Consider the following 16389-nt stretch of genomic DNA (forward strand, 5'->3'; position numbering starts at 1 on the left):
TTGAGAAACAAAATTACTTTCTATGCAGAATAGCAAGCCCACAGAAATACCAAGAACTTTGCCTTATTAAAAATTCACAAATGTACTCTACCATTTCAGTTCTTATTTCACTTTCATCCCCAAAGTAATTCAGAGCAATTTACCAGTATGCCTACTGACTAAAGACATTCCACCATTATTAAATACGGGAACATCACATAAAGTAACTCATAAAAAAAGTATAGTTGTATAATATTTAAAGGCAAGCAAAACTAGGTGGTTATCAAAGTTTGGTATCAACCCAATGGCAATACTGTAAACAAATTAATTTACTGTATAAAGGACAGAAACATTAAACAGGTCATTCAGCATGGTTTTACAGAGAACAAGTTGTGGCAGATAAGCAAAGATTCATCTTTCAGCCAAGGACTATCTGTAATAAAGATAATCACAAAAGTGTAAGGTGTGTATAAAGCACCCATATGAGTTTTTGATTTAGTAATACATGACAACAGTTATTTTAAAATGGTTATAAAATAAGGTATACATCATGAGTTCCGAAGTGGCTTACTGACCTCAAAAATACTCATCAGAGGAAAATTCCATTTTGCAAACACGTACTAAGCAGGATGTTGTTTAAAATATTCCCTGCATAATTAATTAATTCTCCGCACCGAATCAAGTGCTACTGGATAACCCAGCAGTACAAATCAGACCCAAACGAGGCACAGGAGTGCAACTGTATTTCTGCCAAATTAGCCAAAGCACACAGTAGCAAGCTCATTAAAGACAAATGACCACACTGGATTTAAAAAAAAAAAAAAAAAGTAAAGTTCAAAATTAAGCTATCAGAAACATTTGTGCAAATTTGAAGCAGGAAAGGATGTTTAGACTAGACCAGCGCATCATATTAATTCAACAGCGGATTTCCAGCATCTCAGAGCCTGAGAGCTTAGTTTAGTTTGTCAATGTAAACTGAAGTTGCCTGTTAAGCTTGTATCTTCATAAGGAGAAAGCAGAGGACCCAGAATACTCATTAACCCAGCCAAAAGGCACAGCAGGTACCAACAGCTTGGCCTTGATGAAATTGATGGGAAGAACAGAATGCAGGACAACAAAGCTTTTCCAAGCACTGTGATTCTTCATCTTCAAGAGTCTTCAAATTAAAACTGGATACCCTTCCCAAAGACAGATTTCAAGGTTAGTTAGAAGGTTTGGTGTGGGAACAACTCACAAAAACATGTGACAAAAATTAAAGCAGATGATTAAGTAAACCTCTGGAGCCTCAAACTCCCTGAAAGTACAAGCTGTTGATTAATATTTGAATTAAGATCAGAAACATTGATTTTTTTCTGAGGTTTTTGTTTGTTTTTATTTTAAACAGCATTCAGGAAGGCCTACAACACATCCCAGTAACATTCTGTTAATAGCATTTGGGCCATGTTTTTCCCCAGGAATCGGATATGCCAGTGGCTGTGTGTAACTACCGAAGGGAAGCAGATGCTACTACACCTTCCTATTACTGGCTCACCAGCCATACAGCAAAAGCTCCTCTGGCCATGCTACCCTAAGGGCCAAGGCAGCTAACACTAAAGAGCATTACTAAACTTCATTTTTCCTTTACAGACATTTGTACAACAGAAACTTCTTGACAACCTGAGGCAAATGTAAAACTGAAATAACAAGACAGTCATTTCCTACATGCCTGGTCTTGGAAAAAATGGGCCTGAAAAATTTCAGATGTACTTACATAGTGCGTGAATTTGCTAATCTTAGCAACAACGTTGTCTTTTCTCTAAAAAGAGGGAAGCAAAGCCTTTCTAAAATATGTTAGTTTTGAGCTACTTTCAGCTTAGTCCAGCTTCAAACTGGAGTGATAAATTACACAGCAGGATACAAAAGCCCCAAGCAGGTTTCTTACATTTACAAAAGACATCACAGAAGTGAGAGTATTTTTCACACAAGAAAGACCTTCTTTAAAATCAAGAGCAAATAACAGATTCACATTTTGCAAAATATTAGTATGTTTGCTTTCTTGGTTTGCTTTTTACCTCTATCTATTACTAATTGATTTCTTTTACTCATCCCCATGCCCTTAGCAGCACCTTTTAAAGGTTCCTATTTCAGTTCAGATAGACTATCCTGCCCTTTTTATTCCACTATTAAGAGACACATTCTGTACTGGAACAGGTGTTCTGCCTTGAAATTCCGGTGCAAACTCCAGAAAAGAAAAAAACATTTTTGCAAGAGATTTTTGACAATATAGCACACCCATTCACTTCCCCAAACTATCTTTCGATGCTGACGTTTTCCATGAAGATCCACAACAGCAGATCTCATGTACACACACAGATCCCTCTGCACACTTCATTGAGCACAAAATGCAAAGTTGTTATTTATTTCCAGCATCTAGATCTGGTTGTTATTGGGAAAACTGTAACAGGTCTCAGAAGCACACAGGATTTTTCTGATCTGCAAGCCCCAGAAAGCCTGTTTGCTTTCAGAAGATGGTTGTTATTGAAAGCAACAACTTTCTTCAGGATTTAAGTAGGGGGTGAGGAAATAGGAGCTGAGTAAGGCTTTTTTTTCCTATTGTTCCTCCCAACAGGTGGGAGGCTGTTCACACAGCTCTACAGAATCACAGAGGAGGCGGAAAAGCCAGGAAATGCAACTGCCCTCTGCCAGCACTCAGGGAATGAGAAGAGCTAACCTGGAAGCCAAGGTGCAGAACACCGGTTTAGCTACAGAAACAAAGGTAGCACAGGTCTCACAGCAAAATACTACCACTCACAACCTGCAGCAGCCCCATGCCCCAGTGTTCCCTGGCAGCAAGTGCTGCAAGCAGGCGCTACCAGACAGTGATAACTCATGGCAAGCTCACAAAAGCCAGCATATGCCATCAGCACTTCAGATCAGACTGGCTCATCCAAATTGATCATCCTGTTGGGGATCCACACAGCACCACAAATCGGGATTTCTAGGATCATTCTTGTCCCTACAAAGCAAAATCAGGGAAAATTAAAAGAGATGTTCTTGTAAAATGTTACAATGCATTAAAACTGCTACATCAGGCATTTTGGAGTGGGAATGTTTTTAAATTAATGCTTCTCAAATACTCTACCTTCACCTCAGTTAAAAAACTAAGAATAAGGTTTATTATATTTTAATTTTCATACTCCACAGAAGATGTCTGACTATAGTAGGCCGATTTACATGAGTTAAATTATCAAATCTAACATCCTAGAGAAAGTATGTAGCAGACAGGGACTAAAACTTTTTGTTCTTAGAAGCATTCCATCCATATGGGGGCCTGTCAGTTCAAAACAATAAAAAAGAAAACCAAAATGCTTCCAGTATCAGCTAAAGGTCACATGATTTTCAGTGAAATAGCATGGCTTGGTTACATCAAGTAATGAAGAGTAGAAAAAAAGGAGCTAAAAATCCAAATTCTACCAACTTCAAAAGAAACTTCCTGTCCAAGACGTATGTCAACTGAAGTATTTCAGCCTTTGTTACATGCAACAATTCATTCTTTTGAAAAGCAGTCACCCCACCACCCAGGTCCAAAGGTACATTTATTTAACCAGAGAAGTTGTGCTGTCCCAGGCTTAACCTGTTAAATATGACATCTACTTGGTAGACCTTTTTCACCAAAAAACTAAGCAAATTCACACAGGAAATCCACTTCTGGTAGTGCAGCACTATAACCAAAACTCACTACTTCTCATCTGAAACACACAGCATCTCAGATCTTCAGGCGCCTGTTTTTTCCCAGCCTTGGCACCAGCCGTTCCATTTCCTTAAAAAGACCTTGCAGAAATACACCATGAGATCATACAACTGAGATTGCTAAATACATATAAATGAACCTTCTGCAAATGGCTCTAGTGATCTTAGTCATTTCTTCTTAATATCTGATCTGAAACTTTGCATCTTCTGATGTAATGCTCTTGCACTGCCAGAGAACATTTGAAATATCCCCAGCTTTCTCACTGCTTTGCTCCCTCTCTCATCGTTTGTTACCAATAATAGCAGGTGAGATAAAGTTATCACATGTATTTACTTACTTTCACAGTCTTGCACATGAACAGCAGCATAACTTCATTTGCATTTCAGGCTACTGGAAGGAGTACAGCTTGCACATATTTTTGGGTGTACGCTTAGTCCAAGCTGGCTTTACCAATTTCAGCTTGAAAGCAGAATTTGTTTTCACATGTTTTAGAAGACAGTACATACGAAGTTAGTGAGCACACAAGCCTGCCAAGCCAACACCTTCTCCCAGTCAGTTTTCCCAGTGTAACTGCCTAATCTATACTTAATTAACACTTTATTTTCAACCTATTACACAAGTTAACTACAAATAGAACTAATAAGATCCTATGTGGCAAGCAATTTGGGTAATTCCTAAATTGACTATATCCACGCTGACATCAACAATAGTGCAAACACAAAGAGACATCATATTAACACTTACACCAGCACGGACACAAGAGGAAGGAAGAAGAACATCACCTTTTAACTGGCAAACCTTATAGGGAAAATACTCAAAATCATTACAGACAATGGTGGGAGCTGCAGAAAGAGAAAAGAGTCTCTGTGGCCTTGCACAAAAAAGCTCAAACAACAGGATCAGTGAAAGGTTTGCAGATGAAGAGTCGTGTGGTTTGAGGAGTCACCTCCACCTACAGCACACAGGTTTTGTCATTCACCTGCTTTTTTGGCTACCTGTCAGTTCTATTTGTGCTTGTCCTCAACACCTGATAAAAATCAAAGCTGATTTGTGTCATTACAATGCCCACAACAGGAAACATACACAGCGCCTGTCTATCAGCACAGCAACACTGCAAGGAGCTGGAGAAGCAAATTGACAAACGTTTAGAATCACAGTGGAGACAATCAGAAAATTTTCTATTCCTATGATGTTTACATGCGAATGACACATATTTCAACATTCCAATAAAGTTGATCTCCAGTCACCTCCATACTAGAGCCACACAACAAAGTATTCTGACTGCAAATACGTTTAAATTATGGACTATGTAAACCACAGCACGAGATCTCAGTGGTCTGAAAAAAGTTATGTTTTGCATTCATTATTTCACCACTTGATGAATTAGGAGTGATTTACTCAGTTGTGCACACAGTTTAGCATACCAAAGCCTGCATCAGCTACAGATGTCAGTTTTCCTGACAGCCTACAGGTTGCCATTGAAGTCTAACACCTCTCTTCTCTTTATCCAAAATGTCAAAACCAGACAGTTTCAGATTTAAGGAAAATATCTCCTTTTTATAAATTAAAATCTGATGAAAATGTAAGATGATCAGTCCCTAGAGACAGTGTCAAAACTTTAATGCATACAAGCATTTTTTTTCCCAGTTGTTTACAAACAATACACCTACCAGGGGTTCAGAAAGATACTGTGCCTTTCTAACAGGCAGAGAGAAAATGTCTGACTGACAAGGCGCCTTAGCCCCTTTCAACATTTGAAGGCACTCCGCCGCTACCTAATTAAGGCACAGTCTCTTCTCGTAAAGTATTAACAAAGCACACATTTCCCCGACTAGCACTATATTTGTCATCCTTGAATAAATTACTTCTGTATTGTATTTCATGCACTCTTCCGGCCCACATCCTGCTAGACACTGAATGCTTACTACTGGGAGCAGATGAGCGGTATGCCTAGGCATGCTCCATTTCTTGGCTAGATGTATCGACAGTGGAAAAGCTGAGTATCAATAAAACAGACATTACGCTCATAGCGAAGCACCCCCTGTGAAAAATCAGATGAGATGAGAGTGCGCACACGCAGGGGGAATTGGTCTCTCCTAAAAAATCTCCACCTGCACTGGCAAGGATGTTCAGGACAGTATCTGAGTTACCTTTAACCAGTCTTTAGCAAGTTACCTACTCTGCATGCAGGCCACGACCATTATGACACCTGAACAATCCCTTTAGCCACTGAATTAGCAAAAACCCCTCGAATTTAAGCTCCTAACTCCCAAGCTCATAGAGAAGAACAGAACAATATTTTCATAGTATTCTGATGTGCAGTTTACTGAGGATAACAGCAACCTATAAAATGGTGTTAACTCCAAGTTATCCTCACAGTGCTCATAAACCAGGAGCTGAGCTCTTGACGGGACAGAGTGCTGCGATACTTGCATTATTTTAATTTAAGAGTCTTATTTAAATGAGTTTTCATATAACTTGAAATACCACAGCTAACAAAACACTGCAAACAAACCAGACACTTCCTTGTGACCAAGACGCTATTCCTGCAGATCGCCGCTTCTGCACAGTGGCTGAAGAGGTGACGGCTGAAGAGATAATCCGAAATCTCCGCAGATTATTTAAACTCCACGGAAATCTCTACTTTGAGAAACTTCAGGGGAACACAGAACATCGCCCTTCCCCTGCCCGGCCCCTCCCCGAGCCGCCGCCGCTCGGACACCGGGCAGGGCAGGCCGGCGGGGCCGCCTCCCCGCAAGGAGCCAGGCGGCCACGCGGGTCCGGGCGGGGGAACCGCCTCGGCTCCTCGCCGGTTCCGCTGCCGGTGCCCTCCCGGCGCCGGAGGGGGCGCGAAGGGCGCGGGGTGACCCCACCTGTGCGCGTCCCTCGCACCCCCCGGTCGGGCCGCGGTGACAGCCGGGCCGCCCCAGGTGACTCGTCTCGGCGAGCCGGGAGGCAGCCGGGGCGGTGGAGAAGAGGCCGCGGCCGGGGCCGGGCCCGCCCTGCGCGGACACCCCGCGGCGGGGACACCCCCGCTCCCCGCCCGCCGGGCCCGGCGCGGCGCCGCCCGCACTCACGATGGTGACGCTGGCCTTGCGCAGGTCGCGGTTCTCCTCCTGCAGCGCCTTGCACTTGAGCTTGTAGGTCTCCAGCTCGATCTTCAGCACCTTGTTCTCCTGCTGCAGCGAGGCCAGGCGGTTCGTCAGCTCCTCCAGCCGGAACGGCGAGATCACGATCCCGCCCGATTTGCCGCCCCCCGAGGAGCTGCCGCTGCCGCCCGCCGCGCCGCAGCCGGGCCCCGCGCCCGGGCCGCCCCCCGACAGCGGCCCCGCGGTGCCGCCGCCGCCGCCGTCGGTGTCGCTCTCGCTGGCGCTGTCCGCCATCGCCCCGCGCGCGCCGCCGCCGCCGCCGCCCGAGCAGGGGGCGGCGCCCGCCGCGCGCCGGCGCCGAGACGGGCCGCGCGCCTGCCCACAGCGCCGCCTGGCGGCCCGCGCCGGCAGCGCGCCAGCCGGGCCCGGGATGTGCCGGGAGCGGGGATCCGGGACATACCGGGACCGGGACCGCGATGTTACGGGAGCGGAGATCCGGGACATACCGGGGCCGCGACTGGCATGTGCCGGGAGCGGGGATCCGGGACACATCGGCACCGGGAGCGGAACCAGGATATAGCGGGAGCGGGGATCCGGGACACACCGGGACCGGGATGTGCCCGGAGTGAAGATCCGGGACACACCGGGACCGGGATGTGCCTGGAGTGAAGATCCGGGACACACCGGGACCGGGACTGGAATGTGCCAGGAGAGGGGATCCCGGACACAGAACCTGGGACCGAGGGATATGCCCGGGGGGGGCTCCCTACACACCGAATCCTGGACCCGGGATGTGCCCGGAGGGTCTCTGTTCCACACCGAACCCGGTGCCGGGACGTGCCCGGCGGGATCTGTTACACACCGGGACACCCGCGGGAAACAGCCCGTTTGCGGGGTTCGTCTCATTGTATCGCAAAACCCGTCCGGGGAAGCCCTAGGCTGGCCCTAAAGCGCTGTGGGGAGGCCCAGGGGTTCGCCACGCACCACCCAAACAGCCCCAAGCCTTGTTTTGTTTAAGAATTTTTATAGCAAAATGGCGTTCGGTCGTGCACAGCGCTGCCCAGGCTGTACCGCCGGCCCAGGCCCGTTCCCTGAGGCAGCTCGCAGCCCCTCAGGGTTGGACACCACAAGCAGAAGGAGCAGGGACCCCCACCCGCCGAGGCCACGGGGTCTGGGGGAGCAGCCCCGTCCGCCAACCCTGCTCCCCTCACAGCACACACAACTGGCGTGTTAGTTCAGCCCTCCACACATCAGCAAAACTGCTTTAAATTAAGATACATGGACACTCATCTCTCATTACTGGTAATGTATTTCCTGATTATTAGGTGCATTAGTTTATTTCCTTTTTGTTTTTTTAAATTATTATTTCTTTGCAGAGCAGCAGCAAGCTATAGCTGAGAATATGTGCCATGCATTCTACGGCAAAACAGGGTCTATATTGCTCCTGGATAAATTAGTCACCAAGACTGTCTAATTGGTTTCTCAATTATTTATGAAGAGGTCTTTTAACAACAGTAATTCTTCCATTAGTGGCAAGCAAGGATTTCATTATCTCTAACTGCACTACCTTTTTGTTCCATGCCATAGTAAATTTCAAATTTTACTCTTTTTAATGGCTATAATATGTGAAGGAATTCCATCTCTGTAAAGTAATTATTCTTTTCGCCTGCCTGGGAATATAAGTGCAGGTCATTTTATTTTTGGTCTCTTTAATCACAAGAAAGGCAGTAAAAGGGCTGTTCCTAGTTCTGAGCTTTGGGAACTGTTTCCTCTGATCTCTGTCCATGTGTCTGTCCCTGGCATGTGACTCTGCCCCAAACAGGCCTCAGAATGGAGGTGGGGGCAAGTGGAAGTCCCCATCCAGCACCAGCAGAGACCCACAGCACCCTCAGCCCTATCAGGAGGCATCAGTTCAGGGCTTTTCAGGCTAGAAAAGGTCCTGCATCCCCTACCCAGCCCTATGGAAACCAAGGCACTCTCCTGCATCCATTACCTCCATACTGATCCTGGTGATGACATTAGAATGTAATAAAGCCACCAAGCAACCCTCAGCACAACCCTGGCAGCTGCTGCCCCTCAGCTGATTTCCCATCTCTGGGCTTAGTGCTAACTAAGTGGGATTTCTCCCAAAACATAGGAGAATTGTCCTCAAGAGATGCACTGAACAATTGATGATGTCCTTGAGGCCGCGACAGACCTTTTCAGTGCTGTCCTAAAATGCCCTTGCAGCAACCCCTGGGTCTGCAGGGGCAGGCAAGCCTGACCACCTGGGGCAGCTGCCAGATCCTCTGCCCTATGGCTGTGCCCAGGCTGAGCCTTTCCACCAGCACAGGCTGTGGGATGAAAACCTTCAGGGATTAAAATAGGATTCAAAAAACAGTGAGCACTGTTTTGGACAGGTAGTTGCATTTCACCAGAATTGCTTTCAAATAGGTCTGCTGGTGTTTGGGAAGCTGGCTGGACACCCCTGGATGTCATGAGGAAATATTTCATGCACGCCCTCCACAGCAGAGCCAATAGCTGGAAAGCTGGTTTGTCTCTGTGCACATGCATTCCTCACATCAATCTCATTTTAAACTAGCAGGTTTATACCTTAATGTTCTTTCTCCATCCATCTGCCCAGCTTTGATCAAACAGTTATCTCTTTTGCTTTCAGCAGGACTGCTCACCTTTGAGTGTCTTGCTGAATCAAGGCCTAAATATTTTGAAAGCCTGAATCAGCAAAACATGCGTCTGCTCCAGGCTAATCTTACCCAGCAAGCCCCACGGCATGCTTAACCTTAAGCCACTCTTCAGACCTATCAATGTTAATCTTAAGTGCTTTGCTGATTTGGAGTACTATAATTTTCCAAAGGATGTTCTCTGCTCCTTCAGACAGCAAAATTAGCCTGAAAACAGACAAGGAGGTGCAGGCAACATCTTCAACCCAGGAACTGGGCTGGATTGGCTCAGCCAGGGGCTGCATCCCTGGGATCACACCCGGTAGCTGCTGATGCTGCCTTCAGCAGAGCATTTCTGGAGTGAGGCAGACAGCAGTTATAGAGATGAGGGATCTTGAGGCAAGAGGGGAGCTTTTCCCTGGCCGCTTTCACTGTCCCTCTCTCTCTGCTAGGCTGGCATCAGAGGTCTCACTCCCAGACAGAATGCCAACTTTCATAACAGTGAATTATAACTTGGCACTTCTGTAGCTCTCTCTAGTTCAAAGGCATGCTGAAACATTATCTAATTAATTCACACAATAGCCCTGGAAGGCAAGAAAGGGAGGTAGGAAGCTGAGTTACTTGCCCAATGACAAACACTGAGTCAGTGGAGGAGTGGGAGGAAAACTCAAGGGCCCTGGATGTTTATATCTGAGATGCCATCCTTCTTGTCACAACAGCATTTCTGTCATTTAGAAAATAGCACCTGTATATTTAATTACAATTACAGCCAACTAGTCCTAATTAATAGATTAAACAGGGAGAAGAAATGTTATCCTAATTAGCACCCCCAAAAATTAAAAATCACATGCTTTTCACATCTGTAGGATGTTAACCAAACCAATTAAAAAATATATGTGGTATAAGCAAAATTAGCAAAGCCCCCTTTTGAATACACGTACAGCAGAGGCTGCCCCACTGAGAGGGCTGCTCAGGTTCCACTGGTCCTGGTCTCCACTGCAGGGGCAGCAGGGCAGCAGGGACTCAGTATCACAGGAAAAGCCACCACAACCAGCCTGCCACCATCACAGTACCTGCAGGACAAGGTCCCCACCTTCCTCAGTATCTTTTTATTGCATAAAAAATAAATGCAGAACTGTAAGGGTGAAAGGAAAGGTGTTTGTTGAAATAAAGAATATGAAAATGTCACCAGCACCCTTATAGTAGGAGAGCAGACCAATCAAGAGGAAGAAATAATAAAACAGGAATTTGTTTACAGAAACTATTATTACAGGAGGTAATGGGCAATTAGAAACAGTGTTCCATAAACTCACATCAACAGTAGAAATATTGTAAATTACATTTCTGAGTGTGAGGGGTTAGAAGAGGTATGTTCAGAAATTTAATGTAATCCTTAATGTAATTCCAGAAGTCCATTAATCAGCTGGAAGACCTTCTATAGGAATACAGTTTCATTAAAATATTCAGTAATTATAGACTGAAGAGGGAAAGGCCAACTGAAGCTAGTTAACCCAAGGAAAAAAAGTCTGCATAGTACTCAGACTACCTGACTGAAATGGTGGGGGAGACAGAAAGACAAAGTTGCAGGAAAATGCAATTAATGAAAAATATTGCTAGGAAAATAAACTGAAGCAGCATTAAAATTAATGTGACCTGTACATAAGGGAATATTAAAAGGGGGAAATGGAGTGCATATGTGGAGAGTTTGTAGAAGGGGAGAAACCTTGGTTTGAAAGGTATTTGTACGAGCAGAAGAAATCTAAATCATTACTCTAGTGGATTAAGGCATCTATTGATGCAAGTTAAAACATATTTTCTAACAAGCAATTCAGATGAAAATAATGTTATGCTACTTTACTTTTCTGACCCGCAATTATTTAATCAGAAAGCTGTATTAGGAAAGGAGTCTCTTAGTAGGATAGAGTACATGACTATGAAAATGTGCTGTGTGGTAGCCAACTGTTAGCTAATGCATCTTCAGCTCTGGGGCTTTGCTTTTGTTTCCCTGTTCTCCACAGGGAATTTTTTTCAGAGTTCATACTAGGCTGGTTCTGTTGATCTGGCCATGTCATAATAATATCCAGCCCCTGGAAGCCTTCCAAGGAAGTTGGTGAACAGGGGATTGCTGTACTTTGCTGTTTTATAGCCCAAGTAGCTCTCAGTAATTGAACATTAGCGTGGTGGGAAAAGTACCAACAAAACTTTTATGATAAGTCTTTACCATCCACCAGAACTTAGGGTCAAATAAATCAAGACATGCACAATTTGCATGCTGTTTTTAGCATCAGCAGTTATGAAAAATGTGGCACATACATAGATTTTCCTTGAGCAGCTCATTTTTCTGTCCTTCACTAACCTTTTCCTCTCCCAGTAATGGATTACTTTTTACATTAAGCATTTTGTAGCAGGCTGAGTCTAAAGTCTAAAGGATCCACATCTCCTTCAGAAAACTGCTGTACTTTCAGCAAGAATATTTTCTTGTGCGTTATGAGACCATGTTTTCCCTCCCTTGCTCACTCAGGAGTTAGAGGCAAGCTGAGCCAGGATCTCCTCCTCCTCCAGCCCCTGTTTGGTAGGATCTGCTCTGAAAACAGAGGTCCTGTTTTCATTCTCCCCCTCCTCCTGTCCCTTGGCAATCCCCACACGTGACCCCAAGGCCAAGGATGCAATGGATCGGCAGCAGCTTTTTGATACATCATGCATGTGGCTAGTACACCAACCGAGCCCCTTGCCAAATACCCTGCCCAGCATCCCTGCACCAGCCTCAGCCAGGCAAGTCCCAGCCCTCTGGATTGCACCCCTTCCCTAGGGAGAGGGCTGGCAGGGCCAGGAGGGCTACCCCCAAGCCAACATGCTGCCCCTGCAGAGGCCTCCAACTGAGCAGGGCTCACACAGGTCCTCCAGGTCAAGCCACTCATGCTGAATTTGTATAAAAATTTGGTAAAATTGCCACTGATGGACTTAATGCAATTTCATCAAATGTCACTGTCTTGGTCCTGCTCAAAGAAGCCCCAGTTATAAACTCCTCCTTTAGAGGGCATGGAGAGGGTTATGGGATCATGTGTCCCACACTCCAGGCTGCAGAGGCTCCCCAGTAGACCACCTCAATTTCCTGCACAGTGTGCTACAGACAAAGCCTATGTTGAACAACCCCCCAGGAAATTTGCATTAATTAGCAAGGTGCTGGAATCCTGCAAGTGACTGTCACTTATCCCACTAATATCAGCTCCACACTTAGAATTTCTGACATTAAAATTATTATTTGCCACAAATAAAATGTAATTGATATTCTTTCAGAAACGGAAAAAGTACAGCAGGATACTCTGCAGCATTATTAATTAGTGCTAAATCAAATATCAAAGGATGAAAATAATGCTGTATTTAGCAAAAATATTTATTTTAATAGATGTGATCAGAATCCCATGACTTACAATTTTGCCCTTAAGGGGAATGTTCTCACTGAGGAAAACATGAAAACAAAACAAAAAAAAGAGACAAAAGTGCACATTTAGGTAGGGTCCTCAGTCACTCCAGAGCTATCTGTGCTATTTGCTACTTCTGGCAAGATTTCTGTTTTCCTTCTCAAATGACCATCTACACTTCAACCTTTTTTTTCCCAAATATCCTCCTGAGCTACTGTTGGAACCACTCAGTGCAAAACAAAACCAACACCCAGAAAATCCTGTTTGTGCAGCATTTAATATGAAATTTTAAACTCTGAATTTAGCTGGAGAGTTCCTGTTCACTGCTGTCTCTTGGTATTTAAGGGGGAAGCAAACTGGACAAGGTGCCCGTGCAGCAGCAGCTGGGGACTGGGACATGCTGGCCACGGGGGCTGTCCTGTTGGGTGCATTCAGTGCTGGCCCAAGAGAGGCATCTGCCGTGGTCACAGCCTGCTTGGGCACCCCCATGACAGGGCCATGCTGCAAGAGCACCCTTGGAGCCCCAAGCTGAGCCAGCAGCTATTCACATGTGCTGTCACAGTCGAGACCCGCTCCCTGAGCTTGGAGCTGCCACATAAATCACCAGCAGTGGCAAGAGAGCTGTCGAGACTCACCTACACACCTCTGCTACCTGCACCGGCAGCCTCGCTTCCCTGTCTACAGAAAGAGCGCTTCTGCCTGCCAGAGCTGCCATTCCAGGTACAGTCACAGCTTTTTTCCACACCAGCACCAGGCACTAACAGGGAACCAGGCAGAGGAAGAGATGAGTCAAACAAAATGCTGCCTTTTGGATGCTTTTAGAGATTGAAGCGAGGCTTTTCTACAGTACAGATCCTGCCTTCCTGCTGGTTATCGCCACAGCCTTTGCTTGGTGTACAATCACACTGTACAATCATGACATATTGTATATATACATCTCACAGCATTTACTGAAAACACTTTTTCATTCAGCTGGTCTGGATACTTGAGGGCAGGGAGAGAGGTGTCAGGACAGCAAGGTCTGCAAGATGATCACTGCTACCGGACTGTGAACTGCAGTAAGATGCACTTCTTCTCCAGGGGTGTAAGTGGCATTTGTCCTCCAAACTTTGGCATAATGACCTGAACCACCAGCACTGTACCAGCAGTATCCTGACCTAGGTAAAACATTGCAACACAGACTGGCTGCTCAAACGATGAAAACTTCCTTTACTGTCATGCTTGAAAAGCCCGTGGCCCTAATAACTCAGAGACACTGACAAACCAACCTGTTACATTCTCCAAGAGCTGGTCATCAGTCAGGAGACCTTGCTGACTGATCTCAGGTGAGGACCAGGTCCTGTGGGGATGACTGGATAACAACAAGCAGACTGAGGTGGATCCGTAGCAGAGGTGCTTCCTCAGGTGCCAAAGCTGGGGTGAAATACCTCATCTTTATGTTGTCTTAAAAGCTAGGTAAAACCAACCCCTGAGTAATAAACTATGTTTACTGCACCTGAGTAGTTCAGAGTGTGTAGTGATGCTGCCTACAAACCTTGGTTTTGGCCACATTCTTTATACAGTGCTCTATCACAAATAATATACAGGAAGTGCATGCAATATACAGGGGATGCATATTTTAACGTCCTCATGGGCTGTTATTGAACTGACGGATTGATACTGGGGAGAGAATTGATTTAGATAGTGCTTTTCCTGGTTCTTGACAGGGCAAAAGAATTTACAGGAGGTCCAGAGCTCACATGTATTGGAGAGGGCTGCACATACCCCTGTTGCACAGGCCCTTTCCCCACATCTCTGACCCAGAGAGTGGTTTTCCTTAGCTTTGCTGGGCATGTGCTGCTGGCTGCTGTGTTTTTCTCCTGCTGCCTTGATCTGGGGAGAGCCTGCCAAGTGATAGTCTGTCACAGTGGGAAGATGAAGAGGAGGATCAGACAAAAGAAACAGGAAAAGCAGCTGAAAGCCAGGGGCAGACAACTGCTGGCCTTCCAAAGCTTCACATCTGTAGAGCACAAGAACACTGCCAAATACACATTATCCAAGAGTTTTAACACAATTTATTTTATGCTTAAATAATCAACTAGATCATCCAGTGTTTTTTGTTTTCATACATATGTAATTAGAGCTATTATCAATGAATGCTGTTTCCATATGAATATAATCAACAAATTAAAGTATTTCACCAAAAATCAAATAAAAATGCCCTTTAAAACACAGCAGCCTTAACAACCTAATATTACACTGCTAGGATGATTACAGATGATTGGCTTACTGAAAGATTCTACATCTTATAGCCAGTACACAATACAGTAATAATTTTACAGCGTGCTGCCAGTCTATTAGCTAATAATTTCTCTTCAGTTCATTTAAAAATATCCCAAACTTGTGCTCCTTAGAGCACCAACCCACTTCTAAAGCTGCAAGCATTACCCCCATTATAAAGCAAGAACAGATAGCACCCCCCTCCCCATAATGCAACTACTGTATATGTTATGGGTCTTAGGTCATTTCATTGAAAAATTGGCAACAGCAACAAATATTAGATGAAGGGCTTTGTGTTTACAGATAAAATCTTGTTTTTCATGTTGCAATATAGTGTTTGCAAAACTGGAAAAGATTTAATCAAAATAAGGTGAAACACATGCATCAAAATATTAGTACTCTGAAGAAAATTTTTCACAGAACTACAGAATTCCTCATTTTGGGAATCATTTAAATTTGCAGCAGATTTTAAAGATTTTTTTAAAATCAAGCTAGCGATTTTGCATATACAAACATTATAATTGCTAATATACAAGAATCTGTGAAGATACACCCAGAATATCCCTGTAGGTGCAGCCACTTGAGACACCTAGCCTGCTCAATGCATTTGCAATATTCTGTTTGTGATTGAAAAGGCAGTGCCTTATCAACATTTATTCTATTTTGTTAGAATTTATACAGTGTTATTTATTTACAGCAAAACTATTGATGTTTAAAAAAGAAACAAATAGTGTTTTATACCCTGACAGTTTGGGTCCAAGAAAAATAAGGCGAGCTGTTGTGGATTTCAGTATTTTTAGTGTCTTTCCAATGGTTTAACCATTTCATCTTTGCACATCCTCTCTGTCCACAGGAATTTATTTCTTTTGAGATGACATCAAACTGCTTGAGAGAAACTGTTAACAGCATGGCATCTTGTATATACACTGCATTGGTAACTGCGCACTCTCCAATCCTGTGAATGAACGTGAATTTCCATGCTCTGTAAATTGGCTCATGCTAAATTAGTTTTTTTTGTTTGGGATTTTTTTTGTTTTGTTTTTTTTTCTTTTTGCATAAAAACCATGCGGTTAATGTGGGGAAGCAGCAAACACACGCACACTTTTATAGGTGAATGTTTAATTCCTGTTGATTTTTCTTCTGTGAGTGTCCCTCTAGAATACTGGCAGTAAAAGCACACTGTGGAGAGAAAACAGAGAACAAGTCATTTCAGAAATAGATTATTAGAATCAGTTTCATTCCTTTCTCTG

At 44.4% G+C, this 16389-nt stretch overlaps 2 protein-coding genes and 1 long non-coding RNA gene across 53 annotated transcripts in view; 1 reads left to right on the top strand and 2 right to left on the bottom strand.

Annotated features, from left to right (window-relative positions):
• Positions 1-7107, bottom strand: part of CCDC6 (coiled-coil domain containing 6) — a 51514-nt gene extending 44407 nt beyond the window's left edge. For both annotated transcript variants that reach the window (XM_086899718.1, XM_086899719.1), the window contains exon 1: positions 6787-7107. In XM_086899718.1, the coding sequence (XP_086755844.1) occupies positions 6787-7092 (306 nt within the window). In that variant the 5' untranslated portion in view covers positions 7093-7107. The remainder of the gene's footprint in view (positions 1-6786) is intronic.
• A 47-nt stretch (positions 7108-7154) lies between these two features.
• Positions 7155-14379, top strand: LOC147651956 (uncharacterized). Its single transcript, XR_015289793.1, has 2 exons — positions 7155-8100; positions 13226-14379. It is a non-coding gene; the product is annotated as an uncharacterized LOC147651956 (long non-coding RNA).
• Positions 14380-16241: 1862 nt separating this feature from the next.
• Positions 16242-16389, bottom strand: part of ANK3 (ankyrin 3) — a 350276-nt gene continuing 350128 nt past the window's right edge. For all 50 annotated transcript variants that reach the window (XM_086899768.1, XM_086899761.1, XM_086899756.1 and 47 more), the window contains one exon: positions 16242-16318. The gene's annotated coding sequence lies outside the window, so the exon portion shown is untranslated. The remainder of the gene's footprint in view (positions 16319-16389) is intronic.

This window comes from Cyanistes caeruleus, chromosome 8 (assembly GCF_971803275.1).
Source record: "Cyanistes caeruleus chromosome 8, bCyaCae1.hap1.1, whole genome shotgun sequence".
Lineage (NCBI taxonomy): Eukaryota > Metazoa > Chordata > Aves > Passeriformes > Paridae > Cyanistes > Cyanistes caeruleus.